At 32.8% G+C, this 21,392-nt stretch overlaps 2 protein-coding genes across 3 annotated transcripts in view; both read left to right on the top strand.

Moving 5' to 3' along the window:
• LOC112602287 (paired box protein Pax-5) overlaps positions 1–14,100 on the top strand; it is a 67,750-nt gene extending 53,650 nt beyond the window's left edge. Inside the window, exons 6-12 of the mRNA XM_025350281.1 lie at positions 5,786–6,165; positions 9,704–9,810; positions 9,938–10,169; positions 10,459–10,566; positions 11,301–11,540; positions 11,826–11,933; positions 12,834–14,100. Coding sequence (XP_025206066.1) covers positions 5,786–6,165; positions 9,704–9,810; positions 9,938–10,169; positions 10,459–10,566; positions 11,301–11,540; positions 11,826–11,933; positions 12,834–13,063 — 1,405 coding nt within the window. The 3' untranslated portion in view covers positions 13,064–14,100. The remainder of the gene's footprint in view (positions 1–5,785; positions 6,166–9,703; positions 9,811–9,937; positions 10,170–10,458; positions 10,567–11,300; positions 11,541–11,825; positions 11,934–12,833) is intronic.
• Positions 14,101–19,188: 5,088 nt separating this feature from the next.
• Positions 19,189–21,392, top strand: LOC112602264 (zinc finger protein 521-like). 2 transcript variants are annotated; one of them, XM_025350243.1, is made up of 4 exons: positions 19,189–19,440; positions 20,038–20,208; positions 20,265–20,507; positions 20,577–21,392. In XM_025350243.1, exons 1-4 carry the CDS (start codon positions 19,285–19,287, stop codon positions 21,324–21,326), a joined length of 1,320 nt encoding a protein of 439 aa, XP_025206028.1. In that variant the 5' UTR covers positions 19,189–19,284; the 3' UTR covers positions 21,327–21,392. The 2 variants fall into 2 exon arrangements, with proteins under 2 accessions (XP_025206028.1, XP_025206027.1); XM_025350242.1 differs by having other exon boundaries at positions 20,574–21,392.

Raw genomic sequence — 21,392 nt, 5'->3', positions numbered from 1 at the left:
ATATATGTATATTATACAATATATATTTCAAAAAATTAGTGTTTTCATTTAAAAAAAAAAAAACAGATAATAATAGGTGTATGAATTATATCTTTAAACTTTATATATGGTTCAATATTATATAACTCATATGAATTTAAAAAACAAAATAAATTATCTGAAAACCTTTCTTTTTGTCTTAACTAATGTGCTAACATGAATGTTAAGAATGAAACGAAGAAACAAAAATATAAATAAACGTGGTTTATGAGCGTGGTCCATTTTTTTTTTTTTTTGAGGGAAGTACTTTAACTTTTTCAACGATCTAAAAACATGCCTACGAACAACAGACCGACGTATCGTAAAGAGGGCACCTAAAATAATGTAATTTTCCGTATGCGCGAACTATGTACACATTGTGCACGCATAATCCGCGATTACGACAACGGTGTATGTAATACGCGGGTCTGTCACCGGTGGCTCATAGTAGCGGAATAACGACGACAAGGACTTAGGGTTGCGCACCCCTTACGATAATCATAATAATATATAACGGCAATAATTCCACCCCGACGCCGCGTATCCGGCCAATCGGACGCGGCAAATACCATTAAAATGCAACCAATCGCGTCGCGCGCACTTCTATCGTCGTACCACGGCAATATAATAATTATTAATATTGTTGTACGGCACATAGTTCAAGAGTACGTGTTTATTATTTATTATATTATACTATATACATAGGTATATCAGTACTGGTTCCGAAATCAACCTAGAATAATGTACTCGGACAAAAAAAAAAAAAAAATGAAATCATTCATATTATGAGGTTGGACAGATCATTAATATTATGCTGTATTATGTTTGTTCGACGATTAAAACCATGTATAGTACTACAGTGAAAACAATAATAATTCGTCTATCAAGTCCATTATTGATACAACATAATATATCACGTGAGACGCTTTAGTATACTTACACTAGTTACACTATGATAATAATACTGTAGTACCTACAGAATAATATGTTCACCACGACGACGTTACATTTCAGACTCGTTCGAAATAATAATCGATCCGAAACCGAAAAAAAATTAACTGTGAAACGAGTATTTTGCTTGTTTTAAATTTTTTCTTAACGACATTCGTATTGAGATAATCGCTTAACCGGAAAACCAATTAACCCAGATTTCGTTTGCATCCTAATAGTCAATCAACTCGCAACTGTCACTTTAACCAAACACTATATGTATATAGTATGTAAATAGGTATCGATATTGCCAGTTTCTAAATCATTTGATGTATACGTTTTTATATTATTTTATTCGTAATTAACGTGGTAGGTATGCTAATCTATTATATAAAGCGTACTTCGGGGTCCATAAATACATTCGGTTGGGTATTATTATAAAAAATAACCTAATTAAAATAAAACTTTTATTATTTCATCAGTTTTTTTTGTTTATAATAAGTTCCAATTGCATTTTGACACGTTTATAACAGAAATAATTTTTAACAAATTTAGATTACAAAACAATCTCATGAACAAAAAAAAAAAAAAATATAGGACAGGTAAATATTATAATATAAAATAATGGTTGTCCACAATTGCAATTATATTGATTTCAAAATACTAACATTGATTTTATTTTTATGATTCTTTTACTTTCTCCTATTCGTAAAAGTTTGGTAAACCAATTGAACGAACATGTTAAACATTTCAAATCAAATAAAAAAACTAATTTTCAAATAAACTTTAATTCTAATTAGGTTAGGTTAAGTTAAAAAGACTTTTGTAATAATTTAGCTTCTTCTAGTAAATTTAAAAATAAATCTGTCAGTTTAATTTTAAATTTTTTGTTTAATCACGCATTAACCTTAAAATTATATTCGTATAATTTACAACGTTTTAATTAAAAATCAACTAATAAAATAAATCTACGATATATAGTCAAAATATAATAATGATAGAATTTGTATTTCTTAAATTATTTTATGTTTAACAATGCTATTAATAATAAAACACAGACAAGATCTATAAAATGAAAAAAAAAAATTAATAAAGTAATGACGCGTTAATATGAATTTACTGTTCGAGTATTTTTAGCGGATCCATTATGCGATAATGGTCTTAATTTAATCATATCCATATGACTATTTATACAATAGACTTTATATTACAATTAATATTTTCGTTAAGTTTACACGTATTACGTATGAATAGGTATTGAGATTTTCCTTTTATAAAACAATCGTATTCCCCGAAATCTAAGAAAGAATAATAACTTAAAAGCAAAAAATACCTAAGAGTTTTATCAAAACAAGTAAAACGCAACGGAAGAACGCGTATAATATAATATTGTGTTTACAAAACCAGTAATTAAAAACGAAAGATCGATTTAGACGAAAACGTTTATTTCACAAGTTGTTTCGCCTTAATTATATCTATACCGCGCGCACATTTACGTGATAATATAATGCATGTATCGTTGTATTAATACACTAAACTTTAATGCCTATATAATAAAAGTAACAATAATGTGCGTTGCGGAAAATCTCTAGACATCGATTTATTTTAACTGTAAGTTGTTATACGGTTGTTTGAGACAACGAAGCAGCCACCCTAATCCAAAATATCGAAAAAAAATACCCCCTCACTTCTCATCCCCATTGCATCAACACCATCGGAGGCTCAGTTCGCTCGGCAAATCGTCGTGGTGCGTGTTAGCTCGTGCGTTTCGAGAGGCTTTTCTCGGGCGAAACGTGCGCTGGCTTTCCGGCTACAAGTGAAACGTTTTACTGCGGTCTGCGCTTGCCGTCATCGTCACATACATACATGCATACAATATTTAACGTAGGAAACACGGTCGGTGATCACTGCACTAACGTCTTTGGAACATAATACGTATTATTACTTTATGTTTGTATGTATATATTTTATTATTATAATAATATGTATGTATATGATCCACCGTCATTCTCGACGTATTATATACGTACACACAAAAAAAAAAAACTATCGTAACGCACTCGCTTTGATAGGGACGTGCTTGAGAAGCGTCTGTATGCTATATATATTTATATGTATATGTGTATGTGTGTGTGTGTGTGTATGTGCATCTGCCCAAAGACTCCCTGCTGATCATTGTGCGCGAAACTCCGGCAAAGTCAGTTTGACTTATGCATTTATGTGTGTGTCGACGATCGCTGCAACCGACTTCACTCCATCAATGCGCCATTTGCACAATATAATATATAAGGTTCATACAATAACCATAAAAGGGACGTGTGCCCCCTCTCGACGGACCCTACTGTACGTTGCAGCAGTTTATTATTGTTATTATTATTATTATTATTATCATATACTCGATGAACATGTTGGCCCCGCTAAAACCTCGTTCGCAAAACTCATTGATATGCCATTATATTATAATATACCACCACACCTCACTCTCAAGATGCAAACACTGAGTATTATTACTACGTATTATTTACCGATTGGCTATAATTTTAGCGCGTGTCTGAAATAAAAATTAATGCTGCAAGAATAATGACATATTATTATATAGGTACAGAAACAGTACTCGATACTGTAATATTTATAACTGTGCTAAAATATTATTTAATAGACCACGTCAAATACTATTTATTTATCGAAATAAATAACTTTTTTATAATTTATAATTAACAATATTATGATATAAAAAATGTAAAAAATTATATGAATATGTTAATCAACTTGATACAAAACTTAATTTTGGTATACTAGTATTAAAATATTAGGAAAAATACTAAGGTATTTCAGTGTGTTTTAATAAAATAGGCAAAAATAAAAATTTTTAATTTAAAAAAATACAATCTTTGATAAATTATTACATATTATCAACTTCTTAAAGTTATTATATTATTATAAATTATACTAAAATATAAAATTTTGAGTTATTCATATTAAAATATTGTTTCACGAAAATAATATTGTAAGTTGTAAACCATAAACCAATACATTATGATGTATATCAATATTATATATTTTATTTTATTGACTTTAATAACATTGGAAGTTAGTTACTGAGGTCATATGTTATCCATATTTACACAATATTTGGGTTTTTATTTAATAAATTAATTCTTATATATTATTTAAAATTAACTCAATAATTAATATTGCTTATACAGTGTAAAGCTATTGATTATAAATATTAATATCTATAGTAAATAGTAATACTGAAATAATATTTTAATAATAAACTATTATGGTAGCAATTTAGTTTTTAAATTATCAATCCGATTCTCTATAAATAAATATAAGTACAGAGCTTACTGTTTACTATTAATTTATTAGATGTACAAACAATTAACTATTCACCAAGGGTTATTTTGTGTTATTATCTTTTTTTTTATTTTAAACTTTACCTGTTGACACGTCCGGTCACGCGTTCATTTATGTCAATAAACAAATAGAGAAGTAACTTCGTTTAATTCCATGCATTATGTTTACTAGCCCGTAACAATTTTTGGGGAAAATGCGTGTAGCTGAATAATATATGATTGTCAAAAACAAAAGTCGAAACGGCCCATTGTCCGCACCATCGGACATACACAAACAGTATACCAAATAATGATAATAACAATAATCACCAAAATCCCGTGGTCGAATAGTTTTTTAAAGCAATAGTTTATGTATAATGATATAATAATAATATATTGTTATATCATTGCGTTTATAATTGCCGCAAAAATTAAAGGATATTTTTGACATTTGAACAACAATGGTGGGGACGCGCATTAATTCGTTGTCGATCGGAATGCATATCATGAGAAAAATCGTGGCTTTTGTCTCAGTATGGGACGAGGGTGGAAGCCTCAGAAAGACCGTAATAAATTTGCGGGACGATGATTAATGTGAATCGTTACAGTATTAAAAACTAGTTTGGGAAAAAGGACTCACGGGAAGAGAGGGCACGTGCCCGTCACTGGATCGGGCACGTGCGCACCGAGCTTCCTGGACTTATGACAATTACCATAACTGTTATTGCGTTATAAGTTATTAATCTACTCGATAGGCTCTCTCGCACCCTTTAACTCGCTTTTTTAATTCATAAGTCACCAGAATATTATATAGCTCACAATTTCTCTCTCTTTCTCTCCATCTATCTACCTCGTTTTCTTCACCTCTCCCTATATCTGCGTGCAGAACAAACTCGAAACGCATAACAACGCAAGCGATACGGTGCGGAACATCGTCTAATCAAATGCCTGAGAGCGTGTATATAGCAATATAATATAACGTGGTCTATAATTTTCGGTGCGGGGAAAACGCAATTCCGCACTTAGAAAACTTTTGCGCGCACAGAAGGCGATCCGCTACGTCAAAAGGTGTAGTGCGCATTGCCCTCTTTCCCCAATACACGCATTGTATATCGTATACGTTGTTTCTGCGGGGCTTTCGGACAAACGGACCGCGAAGCTTTTAATATAGTTATGCGTGCATTGTGCTGGCGCGTAACTTTTGGCCCTAGTTTAAAAGTTGCCGGTCCCCGAGGAGTAGCACTGGTTCCACCGCTGCTTTTTATATGTTCGAGTGGCACAACAACTGTAGTCTCTGCAGTGGCGAGTGTATGCGTGTATAATATATCATTAAGTTGCGCCCGGCACAAGTTTTAGTGCAACTCGCCTGAACGACGACAATAACTATTATAATGTTTGTTTTCCGAACCGTTAAATATGCTCATTGTCACGGAGGCAGCTTTATTATTGTACCGACTTATAACTATCTGGTCTTATGTTTAACTATCGTGTTCTTGCAGGATCGTCCGAAACAAGGCGGCTGAGAAGGCGAAACACGTGCATAACCAGCAGCAGAACCCTCACCACCATCAAAACAGTAACAGCAACGGTAGCACGGGTGGTCCACCGAGTCAACAACATCATCAGCAGCAGCAGCAACAACAACAGCAGCAACAGCAACAGCAGCAACAAGGATCCGGCCCTGTGTCGGTGATAGCCCACGCACCGGCCCCGCAACAGTCGGCTGGAGGTGGAGGTCACCTCCACGACCGGTATAGCATAAACGGTATACTTGGTATACCGCAACACGACCCCAATGGTAACGTGACCACAGCCAAACGGAAACGCGATCTGGACCATCATCACCATCACCAACAACATCAGAACCACCACCACACGGGTAAGCATTGCTCTATTCTATCCAGGTGACTAATATTATAAAGCTAGTTTTCCGCTTTACCTTTTGTTTAAATTTGTATACCGTACGATGTCGCTGAAATCTGGAAACACTCAATAATTTAGTTTTCCGGCAAAAGTTCATGATGAACTAAACCTAGCATAACTTGTTAAATAAACATATTATACTTTTATATATTGGACATACGGAACACAACACTAACCTAACCAGATTACCGGAACTTGGACTAATAATAATATAATGTAACCGCTTACCGTTTACGATTGTCGAGAAGGTGTGCGCGCGTGTTTCAGTTAAGAAACTAAAGAAATGGGGGGAGCAATGTGTGTTCTCTTTGAAAGAGTTTTTAGTGGATAGAAGTAATAATATGTAGTGGTTGAACGGTGGAGGTGGCAGAATCGTAAGGAGTAGGAGGTGGATAAAGAGGATAACGATGACGACGGCGACGACGACGACGAAGGGTATACCGAAAAGTTCTACAAGCTATATTGTTACCTAGCAACGCTCCATTACACCGCCATAGTTGTCCGGCCCGCGCCGTCCCTCTGGGCGAGGGCGACATCCTTCGAAAGCTTTTACTTCATTCTCCTCCTATGTATACCCTTAACCTCGCCCGCCTTCCTCACGACCACCGTCTTCCTTTTATATATATTCGCATATGTATATACATAAATGTGTATGTGTGTGTTCTTTTTCCGATAAGTTTATACCGTTGCCGTCGCCGCCGCTGCGCTGGTGCAGCCACCCAGTCGACCGTTACGAACATAATAATATATCCCCCTCTTCCTCCACGACAGCCGACAGTGGAAGTAGAAAACTACTTTCCACCCAAGTGCGTTACAGCCACGTCGGAAAAGTCTTCTACATTATTACTACCACTACTATTACTTCTACTACTAATAATAATGATAGTGTAGAAGTAGTAGGTACTACACTGCTGCCGTTGGTCCTTCGACTATCCAGTGCGTTGAGAGGATGAAAAGGGGTTGATGTCTAAACTGTAATGCGCAATCTTATCTACCTACTTAGAAAACAGTATCCTCATAGTTTTTTTTAAGAACTCAACTATCGTTTGCTATTGTTTTTATAAATATTTCCACTGATATTAAAATACGTGAATTGTTATAGATACTTAAAGTAATAATTTTTATTTCCATAAAATAAGGATACAAAAATTACCATACACCGCTTTTTCAGTTATTTATCGCATAAATAAAATTGTTTATACACTATATAATACATATTTACTTTTATTTGCGCGTGGAAATGGAAATAATGAGATCTACTGTAATTGTTCAATTAAAATTAATAATCTTTGAAATATAATTAAAAAGATATAGGCACTTTATTGTTGTATCTTTTTGGTTTAAGAATTTCAAGTAAGTATGCATTTTTTACGCTATTTCCAAGTCCAAATACGTCTAATAAAAATGTTTAAAACACAAAAAAATTTATTTGGGATATTTTATAAGTAGGTATATACTATATCACATTTTACACAAGCATAATTTCGTGAATAAAAAATTTTTTATTGCCTTAAATAGCTATTATATTTATATTTAAAAATAATATTTTTTCTACAAAATAAAAATTAAAAAAAAACACATGAAATTATTTATTTGAATTTAATACAAATAACTATAAGAATCACAGATAAATGGCATATAAAAATTTTAAATTATTGTAAAATACTAAATATTGATGACCTAAATTATTTTTAAATTTTAACAAACGTCGCAATAAAATACCGTAAAACTTCAAATGAAACTCTACATATATATCACTGGAAATCAAATTACATAGCAGACACTTTACAGAATAACGTCGGGCAAAGAAGAAAAAGAAAATCGTGCTCAACAATATTGTATTTGTTTCAATCTACTTAGATTTGTGGAACAATTTTGAGGGTATAAAACGTGCGTTGAATATTATTGTCAAATGGCATCTCGAGCGTCTAGAATTATTTTCCCTTAGAAGATACTTGTAGGCAAACTGCAAATTGAATAGCCGAACGAAAAGCCTTTCACCCTGTCTGGGTATCAGTGTACTAAAGGGTTTTCTCTTTCGTATCGTTCCTTTCCTTTCGACGCATTAGGCTCACTTTGTACAACGATACGCCATCGATATTGAAAAGGTCCTTTTATACACTTATATTTATATATATATACACCCGTACACGCTTTTCAGAAACTTTGACAAACTTAAAATCTCTTTTGTCTTCGTCAACCCTTTCACGGTCTGTGTATATCCGAAGTCTTTGTCTATATTGTATTGTTACATAAACAGCGTGTATTATATATATATATATATATATATCGAAAGTAATCCAAACAAAAAAATAAAAAAGTTTAAATTATTTATAAACAACAGACTTTTCAAATTAATTAAAACCGATACTCCAGCTATGACTAACTATCCAAAAAATCTCTACAAAGTGTATTCAAAACAAAAAATCTCATGAAAAAGTTAATTACATTTTTTCAGAGAGCAAAATTATATTTTTGATCGCAGAACAAGTCAGATAATATTATAATAATAATATCATATACAATATATACCCTCTATTGAGCTATTAATACTCGTAGATTAGAATAAATCTAGAATATGTAATACAATTTTCTTTATAGGTAATTGAAATTTCACAACGAATCCAATATTTAGCATAATCCATATGAAACTATTATCTAAATAGCGTGATGGCAAGCTCTTCATTTCAAACGAAGTATAATTTGATAATTATTAATGATACACTATACGTACTTTCATTATGTGGCCGATTTCTAGAATGAATACGGTATAATATTAGTCTGTCATTGCAAACCATAGTGCATTTGTGCGCATGGACAATAATTTCGTGCAAATCAAGTAACGTGATTAACGGCTTTCTTTTTATTTTTTCGAGGGGTAAAAACTTGGGAACATTTTCTACTTGGTTCTTAAAAAAATATAACACGACGTGTACCTCCTTCCTACACCGCCCGACTACGACAAATTTAAAAGCAGTCGATAGAAATCGATCATTATTTCTCGGAAAGCCATTACCGTCGAACGCAAAGCGAGCAATCAGATTTATGTCGAATTGACAACATTAAGCGCGCGGCCCCGTGTATTTTCGGAAGCTCCGGCGGAAGGGGAACACTCGCGTAATTCAATATATTAGTTTGACATTTAAAGCTTTGAATGCATATTCCCAACGGGAACGGGGTAATAAGCAGCGAAACACAATCTGCTCTTTGACCCCGGGGGAATATTTGTGTAGTCGATGTTTTTATATTCCGAAAGGGTCAGAACCCTGATACATGCGTGAGAGTGTGTGTGCGTGTATGTGGGTGAGTGGGTGTGTGTGGTGAATTTTGTGTTGTGTTTTTATGTTGTTTTTTTTTTTTTTATTTATGCAATCATGAGCTGAACTTAAACGAGAGGTTTTTGTATCGGAACTCCGGCGAGGCGACGCGGTCCCAAAACGCGCGGTTTGTAATAAAACCTCAGTGTTAATAAATTATTATTTTCCGTTGTACAGACGAAAACCGAGACCTGAACGGCCACGCAGACCACCAGCAGCAAATCAAGAGGGAACGATCTCAAGTGCACTACAACGGCGACGCGTCGCTGTACTCAAATGTATCTGTAAGCGCTCGTTTGATTTCTCGATTATTATATTCAGCTGCCTCCACTTGCAGCTACCACCCAATATAACTATATTGTTATTATCGATTTCGGCTAACCGTTTTTCTATTCATTTTTACACCACCAGCTTTGGCCCGGCAAGTGGTGTCTGAAAGACGAACACAAACTGTTCTCGGAGCTGAACGCGGCGGGCGTGACGTCCGGCGGAGGTACGTCGCCGTTCTACGACGCCAACCAGACGGCGTTCTCGGCGACACCGCTGTCGGCTGACCTGTACGAGAGCATGCAGGCCCAACCGCCGCAGCAACAGGCCCAGAACGCGACGCCGGTCTACACGCCGCCCGTGCCCACCACGCTCGGTGAGTGATTGACAATGATATTACATTATTATCGTGCAACCTGCGAAATGCGCAGTCGGTGCATGGTTATCCGCCGAGTGTATTATAGTGCCAGTATTATTATACTGTGCAGGTACTGATAATAATAATTATTATTATTATTATTATTATTATGCCGAGTACTGCAGCACTTAGCTTAATATTATTATCATAGAACGGTAGTGTGATTTTAGAGATTTTTTCGTACTTACGTAGAGCGTTTTGTTATAGTTTTTTTTTTTTTTTTTGTTTGTTTTTGTTTTTCGTCCAGTAGGCGGAGTCACTCCCCTCGCCCCGTTGACGATGCAAGAGATCCAAAAGATGAGTCCCAGTACCGTTTTAGATCATACCCATTTGTCGCCCGTACAATACCACACAGGTGAGTCTTTTACTGCGGCATGACCACCGACCGCGTTGGTGTTTTAGTTCTTAGCGTTTAGAATGCGTTTGGAACGGGCCGGTCGATATGGATTTCGTTGACAGTACCGCCAATAACGTGCGTAGTGCACATTATATTCCATAATAATATAATGTATAATATTAGTCATACATACCAGCAGCTATATTATGTGTGTGCACTGCAGAGTTACGTGTGTTTAGGATCTCGTTACCTTAGCCGCCCACTAAATACACATTTATTTACCGCTCCCCGTGTTCAATAGCTATTCGGAAAAAAACGTTCTTTGCGCTCTCTCCCCTCGCGTAATACCGACACCTAATAATTTAATACATCAGTTTTATCGGGTAATCATGATCATAAATGAAAATTAAAGACAAACAAAACGTACCTATTATCAAATAGAACACAATGCGTTTCAACCGATTTTTTTTTTTTTTTTTTTTTATCAAGACTTTGCCGAAATCACTTCTCCTCCTCCGCGCGCGATGCTCCACATGCACACCACACTGGTGCAAAAGGACGAGCCTAAACACGCCACACTGACTGTATGTCTGTATGACTAATAATAACACAATAATATTATATTTGATCGTATAATTATTGCGGACGAGTCCACTGCCCCCGTCGACCGGTCCGGCTCTATAGGCGTTTCGATCGCATGGCATTTTGTTTTCGTTTTATTTACGCTTATCGTGATGGTTTGTCTCGCGTAGATAGCGGTACCGCCCCGGGTGGGTTTAGTAACGGCGGCAGCGGCGGCGGTGCCGGACCTCAGCAGTCCGGCGGCGTCTCCCTGTCGTTGTCAGCGGCGGACGTCACGCCCGCCGGATCGCCCGACCCGTCGAGCCTGACCGTGTTGCAACCGGCCAACAACAACCAGAACAACGGTACGGTGTACGCGGCCTCGGCGCCTACCATGTTACCGGGTTTCACCACGCACTACGCCACAGCAGGTAAGTCGCGCGCCAGCATTGATCACGTTATATTATAATATTATATCGTATAAGTCGTGTGTAGTCGATGTAAAATCGTAAAGCGTATTAATTGCCTACGCTCAGATCGCAGCCGGCGAATTAATCGATCGTTTTTCCGCTATTTGGCGGTGCGACCAAGTGCCCCGACGTACGAAAGACGAATAATAATAATAATACGTGCGATGTGCATGCCATTTTTGTATACGTTATTAATAAAATTGTATGTAATAACGTTTTTTTATTTTTTTATCCGTTTTGTTTCAGGCACCGGCACCGAATACGCGTCGTACACGAGCTCGCCCTACAACCAGTACACGTCGTCCCCGTACGCCGGTTACAGTTACAATCCCACCGGCACCAGCGGTCTTCTCAGTAGGTATTTCCCGTGAGTTTTTGGTCTACGCGAGTCCGCCGGTCACGGCGGCCGTGCACTGTGTACGATCGCCGTGCTAACATATCTTGTACGTTGAATTCGGGGAGCTGACTATTATAGTATGTTAGGTATATCGCGCGTATCACCGCCTGCGAATAATCATACCGGAGGGCGGCCTTAAAAATTCGGCAAGTTTTCTATTGGGTGTGGGGGGGGGGGGGGGGGGCGCATCAAAATTCGATCTATACGTGTTTATCCGTCCGGAGAGAGTATAAAGAGACGAAATAAAACAAAAACGAATGAGAAACCTCTCGTTCGATTCGCATTCGGAAATCAATTCACGTCTGACAGCAGAGTTTGTCCGTAGGCGAGCCGCCGTTCGGTCGCCCTTTACTACACACAGCACGTTGCGATGACATACCATTTTTATGAAGCTGAATATGCGCATAATATATCCGGAAAGTCTGTGCTTTGAAAGAGTACGCTGTATAGCAGTATATACATACGTATATATATACGGTGTATTGCGCACACCGCGTATATACCTACGAGTGCAACGGGGGTTAAAAACGGGGGTAGCGGTTTTTAGTTTTTGCACACCGCAATATATTACACATTCCGCGCTCGTAATGCGCGGTACGCCTTCCCCGTAAGGCGACGGCGATTGGGGGAGGAGGGGTAGGTCTTTGACAGGCGTTCCCGCCTAAATCACGACCGGGTTACCGGTCGCGGTCGTCGTCTGACGTGATTTTCGACCGCGATTTCTCTAAGAGAGCCGAGAAAACCCAATAAGGGCCGTCGTGAACGACCCCCCGATAACAATAATAAATAACAATTACAATATTACGATATGCACACCGTCCAGACCCATAACAGCTTTTGCGTTTCGTGTGTTACAGATCACCGTTACTATTACAACAACAGCAACGGCCACAATAACAACGCGCACGAGATCTGCGGCAACGAGACGGGCAGCAGCGCCAGCATGGCAGCCAGATCGCCGGTGGCGGCCACGAGGGCTAACTCGGCGGCCTGCGCCAGCGCCTCGTCGCCGCTGGGCAGCGCGTCATCGCCGTGCCAGGCCAACAACCCGGGCGCGGTGACGTCGCCGTACATCGGCATAAGCTAGAGGAATACCGCTGCACCGGGGAGGGGGTGGGGGGATGAGAGAGAGAGAGAACGCCCGCGCCGCGACCTAGCCATCATCAAAACATAAAATTATTATTATTATTATTATTAATACGACATGACAAAACGTGATGACATTATACTACGTACGACGGTAATCGTTATCGTTATTGGAATGCATTAATGCGTTTGTGTAAAAAATAAAAAAATAAAAAAATAAAAATAAAAATATTGATATTACGTAGGCGATGTACAAAAAACGATTTGTACGTCGATTGGAGGCATGGAGCGAACGGTATACACTGCATAATATACCGCATGCAGTGCACTCGAACGATGTCACGACGCGGAGTGTTATAAATGAAAATTGGTTCTTATCTTTTAGTTTTTTTATTTTATTTTATTATATTTTTTTTTTTTTTTTAACGCGGCGATTGTGCGCGGTTTCGTTGAAAATTATCAAAATTACCGATTAACGAGATTAACCGATCATATTTTTATTTTTTTTTTTGTATTTTTGTTTTTTATTTATATACGTTATATTATATGTAAGCATCATATTATTATTATGTGTACGCGTAACGCGTATAATTTAAGTCGTAACTCAAAAAGCTATATATTGTAAATAGGCATATATAGTGTTTAAATATAACTGATGAAATATTGTTGAGTCCAATAGTCGTGTATAGTGCATGAATAGGCAGACACGGTTTTAGAATACAAAACACTATGCGAAGATAATATTGTAATGCATTTTGTTTACCGACTCTAAATAATATATTTTCCCCTTATTTGCTTTTTTTTTTTTATACAGAAAACCAAAGATATATTTATAGTGTTGTTATTTATATACAGAATCCAAATCTTATGTACATTTCTATATATAAAATACTATACATAATATTACTATATTAATCGATCAAATCGCAATTTGTTTATCATGAGTTTTAATGTTATGATATGTTATATACTTGATGTACATACAATATTATAAAATATGTAACTATATAATTTAATATAATAATCACAGTCTATCTGATCAGTTTTTATGACTAGCCAATATGAATTGGATTTATGTAATTTTAATTAGATACATTTAAATTTATATATCAATGGTTCTCTATCGTTTACTTAATTAATTTTAAAATACTACCTTATATGTTATGTACCTCCACTACTTTTATTTTTATTCGAACAAGGATAACGAAAAAAGCTCATATTTAACGCTCTCTCGAAACAATTGATCTTTTTTTTTTAACGTTGTTTTTAATCAAATTCTAGTCTAATGTTAATTGTATTCGTATATAATTATTAAAAACAAATTTATAATAACCAAAAAAAAAAAAAAAATTAGGTTATTATATTTTGTTCATGTGCAAATTATTATCTATAAAATCCAAAACAAAATTTACTCGTCTTTGAGACGAAATATGTGCAATGTCTGTATGAATTTGTATTTATATATTATTATTATTATTTTATTATTTTTATCTATACATATAAAAAAGTAATATTATGTATCCTATTTGAGTACATTTTTTTTTTAAAACATAAATCGAACACACCCTAGTCAATAAGTTATGCTTCAACGCACTAATCAATGCACTTAAGTGATTTTGTACTTACATTTTTCAATTTTTAAATCTTTAGACGTTTTCTATTTATTAAAAATGTTAATAAAAATACGTAAGACATTATCTTTATTATACATTTATTTGTTATTTTTGTATTATTTTTTCTTATTTCAATTTAAATGTATTATAATAATTCTCATACTAATTTGTAGACGTTTCATGACTTCAAACAATTGTATTAAGTAATTTATTTATTTTGTGTTAGAAACTCGACCAGTTATTATATTATATACTTACTTACCAAAGAAAACCTTTAGAAGATCTTGAAATTCGTTTTAATAAAAATATGATATATTATTATAATAAAACTATAGTGTTGATAAAACTGTATATTATGCATAATTAAGATGTTTGTGGTCCCTTATGTATGCTGTATGACCAAAATTGTATTTAAGAATAATGAATATAAATTGTAAAAACAAATTATTATACTTATGAGATAATAAAAGAAGTCTGTTCATGAATATCGTATTAGCTTCACCTTACATTATCTAGCTGTATATCTACAGTGTGGTATATTTGAATGTATTTAACTTAATTATTACTCATAACTTGTATTAATCAATTTTTATTGACAATATTATATTTGTTTTATTTTATACTAAATTTAGTATGTATGTTTTATACCTAAAAATTAGACTCTTGTATAAAAAAAGATAGCTTTTAAGAATAAGTATAATGTTTAGCCCGATTTAGGTATAATTTATATATTATACAAAAATTTTTAAAGTCATTCAATTATCCGTGACATACTAAATGCTAAAAAATGGACAAGTACCTAAGTAGATAACCATTCTACTGTACAATAATTATAGATTGAACTTTGTATTGAGTTGGTTCTGTAATAGATGTGTTAAATTTAAATACTATAACATACAGTTTCAACTTTCAAGCCACAACAATTAATATTTTAATATTTTTGAGTAACAACAAAATAACTATAGTCGTTTAAAAAACATAACATGCTATGATATTTTTTTTTTTAAATATCCAATTTTGGCAAAATTTGAAGTTTATCATAATACGGAAAATATGACAACTATTGTATTTTTATAATTTTTAAATTTTACAGTAAAAACTTATGGTGAACATCTTATTGAATTGTCAAGCTTTTTAACTGAAAAACAAAAATATAACATAATTTAAAAAAAAATAACTAAAATTTCAAACATCTAACAGTAAGAAATTTAAGAAATTATTAGTATAAATATTTTAAAAATTGTATAGGTATTAAATAATACATAGAATAGTAAAATTTTTAAAATTACTCGGATTAATTTTTATCAAATTACAACAAAACCACCAAAAGAAATGGTCACAATTTAGCTATTGCTTATTACTTGCTAGTGTCTCCAATCATAAGATCCAATAATTTTTATTGTAGGTATATTTTATTTTTGTTTGTGTTCTGAGGTGATCTAACATATGTATGCTGTATACACAAATACATTATAACCAGTAGCCAGTAGGTATAATTTTAGTATATTTTACATAAAATGTAAATAATAATAGTATGCTTAATTTCTATATATTATTATAATATAATATTATATTATATTATGTAGTGTGTACTGTGTATAAATAATACTATATAAACCATAATTACTGGAATACGTTAAAAAATAAGTTAAGTAATGAAATAAAAAGTAATATAAGTATAGTTATATTCTTAGCCAATGACCATGCAACATTACAATGTTGAATACATCAGTATTCATACAATTTCTAAAGTAACCAACGTCGGACAAAATTAATTTATACGTATTACGTACGTATACGGTATACCTACCTATACTAGCTGTCCTACATTATTACTTCATACTTTAATAAGTAACTATACTTAATTCCGCAGTTGGAATTATTTTATAGATTATTTAAACAAATCTAACATAATTAAATAGCATTGTCGAAGTTTATTTTATAATAGATTAACGATTTGTAGTATCACAAAAAATATTACTCAGTCATCAAGGGCGCCCATATGGGGGGGGGGGCAAGGGAGGGATATTTCCTCCCCTGGAAAATGTTGAAAATGTTGAAAAATTGTTTACACAAGATCTACAACGAGTGAAGATTGACTTGATGGATTATACATGATAATAGCGTACATAGGGAAATAATCGACGATAAAACAAATAAATACATAGAACGAATAATAAATATATATATTTGGTGTTAAAAAAAGAAATTTACAATTTTTATTTGTAAATTAATATTTTAATAAATTTATGTTAGTGATCAAATGAAAATTCAATAAATAACTTTTATGGTTAATTAGTTAAATAATAAATATTTCATAATCTTCCAATTTGATATACGAGTATAAAATATAATAGTATAATGTTAAATTGTAAATCCATTCCTATCTCATGGACATAATTAAAATGTTATCCCCCCCCCTTGAGAATTTTTCTATGGGCGCCCTTGTCAGTCATAGATCACACTTTACATAACATACTTACATTCTACGCCACAATGATATGATTCATAGATAAAGATCATATTCTCGTGACTCGATAATTGAAACTTTTTATCGCGTGTTCTAAGACTGAAGCAAGTTATAAATTTGAATCTAGATTCTAAACAAAGTTTTATTCTTCCACAAAATTGCATATTTCAGTGGTTTTGTGTTAAAATGCACGTTTTCATTTTTATTTTTATTTTATCAAAATTCCCGCGTTTTTTGTATTATTAATGATTAGGGCTGGGATTTTAATATCCTAAAAAAATGCAAAAATAACTTAGAAACTCAAAAAATGCATTTAAATTTATTGATTAGGTAAAAAAAATTTAAAAATGATACTATAGAAATGTGTTGTTTTTTTTTTAATAGTACCTATTGTATGTTGTTACTTGTTTAGTTGAATGATCTTTTATTTTTTCTTAATCATTAGCAGAAAGGTCTATCTATAATAAAATATTTGTTATTGACGATAACTTGTCGTATTATATAATTTATTATTTGTAACGTTGGCAGTTCGTTTTGTTAATTGCAACAATTTTCGTTCAATTTATAAACAAATTGTGAAAAATATTCTAAAAACTAAGAAAATGCACTAAAATCGTTAAAAAAATGCAAATATGTATGAATAATTTCTGTTATAATTTATAATAAGGTATATAGATTGTAGTTGCAATATTGCTGAATTGTTTAATTATTATTAATCTACATCTATAAACATCCAGACGTTTTTCGAATGTTATAGAAAATAATATTTTTTTAGTCATAAACCAAACATCAGAGGTGTGCAACCCACGGCCCGTGGTAGATATTGATGCGGCCCTCACTTTAATTTAAAATCCATTAATTAATTGTTTATAAATTATAATATATTAATATTACTAATAACACACATTAATTAAACGGGTGATCAGTCGATCAACTCGAGTCAATTTTGACAAAATATTTTATTATTGAAGATAATATTATGTCCACAGCAATGACGATGGATCATTTATCATTATCAACAAATAAAAAAAAAATATTGTATATATTATTATTATTAATAAGTATGTGGCCCACAACAACTTTTACCCATACGATGTGGCCCAGTCTTCACAAAAGGTTGGACACTCCTGTCATACACGATAATACTTAGTGATTTAAATACCTGAAAATATAAGCATATAAATATTAAAAAATTGGTAATCACGAGTAGACCGGCGTTTTTGGGTGAACGAACACATTAAGAGGACGCCGCACCCGCATGTGTTGTCTCTGTCTTACATACATACAACATAGCAAATTTTCGTTCAACAGAATCCATTTTACGTTGTTAGCTTTAACATTAGAGTAAATTTACCTATTATCAAACTTAAAGATAAGAATTTTATCTAGGCAATGACATAAGATTTTATTGATATTTTAATTTTAAGCTGAGTTATAGCCATATAAGATATTGAAACTTTAAAATGCTCATAACTCACTTTAAAATTGTAATATTAACAAAAGCCTATGCCATTGCCTAGATAAAATTCTTACATTTAAGTTTGATAATAGGTAAATTTACTCTAATGTTTAAGCTAACAACATAAAATGGATTCTGCTGAACGAAAATTTGCTGTGTTGAATGAATGTAAGACAGAAATAACACATGCGGGTGCGGCGTCCTCTTAATAAAGTTGAGCCTGGACCGGCTGAACATCTTGTCAGCAATTGTCATGTCATTACATAATACATTCAGTAGACGTAAAGGCTTTTCATGCAGGAATAGGCTATTCTTAAGCCTAAATACTTGAACAACATAATATTTCAAAAATGTTGTAAAATTTTTTATTACAAAATATTCGTAAATGTTCAATCACTAATCACTCTATGGCACGATGTAAGTAAAGATATAAACTATCTATGTACATCGTGTATTCAACCCTTACAATTTTAAAATTACCGTACTGAAAATATTGGGTGTGCAGCAGTTGGTCACATTGTAATTGTTTGTTATCAAGCTGTATACTTATTGTTGATTATCGAGTTAATTAATACACAGAATAATCAAGATATTGTGATTTGTGATTGTCCCGGTTATTTTTTTTTCATTTAAAATATTGTTAATAATAAATTAGTATTTAATTCCTGGAGTGTTTTAATATGGAAGAACGCGAAGATGTAACAGACAAAACAAAAAACAATTTGGACAACTGCCGTTTATGTTTCAGCACCACCAATGTCACAGTTAACATAGGACAGAATATTGACAAAAATACAACAATCATCGAAAAAATTCACTACTGTACTTCACTGATTGTATGTTATGTCATTATTTAATTACCTCATGTAGATTTTTGTTAATTTATTAAAGTTATATTGAACCTATCCACCACATAAATTTTATTAAAAATACTAAATCAAAACCAAATTTTAAATTAATAATAATAAGCTTTAAATACAAAATAATATTATACCCTAGTAATATTTAGTAATCATCTATTATGTCATTTCAGTACGTAAATACTAGTTTCATTTCATGTAAACATTAAAGTCTTCATGCCTTATACAATTTATACCTAAAATAATATTTTAGACAATATATTGTTATACAACCATAGGTGCCAAACCACAACTTCTATTATTTTTATAAATTAGTTGAATATCAATTTTCTAGAAGTGTGAATCAAACTATGTTATGTTTATAATCTAGACAATCTATATACTTTATTTATGTTTAGATCCTAATGTGTACTTGAATCTATGATTGTAATTATTTATTTTATTTTCATTAACTAAACTTGTACACCTAGCTAGGTATAATTAAAATAATATAGATAAAAAATCCAACAATATATGTGAATAAAAAAGCATTCTCATAATATTGTAATAAAAATGAAATTTATTACTTTTCAGGTAAAAGTTGGTGATAATTTTCCTCAGAATATTTGTACAACTTGTGCTGAAACCTTAGATTTAATCTACAACTTTAAAAGTAAAGCAATAGCATGTGATCTGGAATTATCAAAAAATGTTCACAAAGAGATACATTATACTTATATTCAACTAACAGACGATCCATTAAATGTAAGTGTTATTAAATAATATATGGATGTATTCATTAATTTTTATCACTTTATTAGATTACGTACAAGTTACACTTAGAAGAACAAGATTCTTCAACTGATTTAATTGATAGTTGCTTATACAACATAGTTGATGGCGATGAATTAAAAATAGAACCAGTCAATGTCACTACTATGCACGTTGATGAGAATGCAAGCACAAATAAAGAAATCACGAATGATGACAGTAAAAAGTCTGATGTTATTGCAAATAAATTAAATGGGAGTTTAAACAGCTGTCAAGACTCAACAATTAATAATGTATGTATACAAATGTTTTAAATCCATAGGCAAATTTTCATTTAAAGTTTATTTTATTTATTTTAGCAGAAGAAAAGTACTATAGTAGATCTCAAACGAAGTCCAGATAAATCTATCTTTAACAAAGAAAAACGTAAATTAAAAAAAGTAAAAACTGAAAATGAAGTGGACAGTGAAAAACGGTTGGTTATAGTTAAAAATGGTAAAGTTGTATATATTTGCGGTGAATGTGGTTTTGAAGCAGAATCAATGGTATTCCTAATTAGTCATCAAACTCGCTTTCATTCAGATGTGAGCAGTTTCAAATGTTCTGAGTGTCCAACTTATTATAAAACTCCAGGACAATTGAAGCGACACATTTCAATGCATCACAATGTTACTCATGTTTGTAAATATTGTGAGAAAAGATTTTCAAATAAACAAACTCTTGATCGTCATACCAGTTGTCATCATAATGAAACTCCATTAGAGTTTCAATGTGTTAAATGCAATGCTTATTTTGATACCATGGACAAAATGGAAGACCATTTGGTAGTACATTATACAAGTCCTTCAAGTACATTTAGCTGTAATCATTGTGATCGTATGTTTACCACATATGCAGCAAAAAACAAACATATCGATCTTGAGCACATGATTGAAATTGAGTGTGGAATTTGCCATGTTGTTTTGCCAACTAAAGAAGCTATGGATAAACACAATAATTCTGTACACCAACCTAAGAAAAAGGAAAACAAAATGTACGAGTGCACTACATGTGGAAAATATTTTTCTGGTATTAAAGAAGTTTTAAATCATAGAGAAACACATTTATCCTAAAAATTTTATTTTTAATGATTTATCAAGCTGACTATTTTTATTATTATAATTTTGATTTTTGTAATA

The sequence above is a fragment of the Melanaphis sacchari genome, unplaced genomic scaffold, assembly GCF_002803265.2.
Source record: "Melanaphis sacchari strain LSU unplaced genomic scaffold, SCAv2.0 Contig85_pilon_pilon, whole genome shotgun sequence".
In the NCBI taxonomy this organism is placed as follows: Eukaryota; Metazoa; Arthropoda; class Insecta; order Hemiptera; family Aphididae; genus Melanaphis; species Melanaphis sacchari.
Note: the sequence above shows the minus strand (reverse complement) of the source record. Positions and strands in the feature narration are given on the sequence as shown.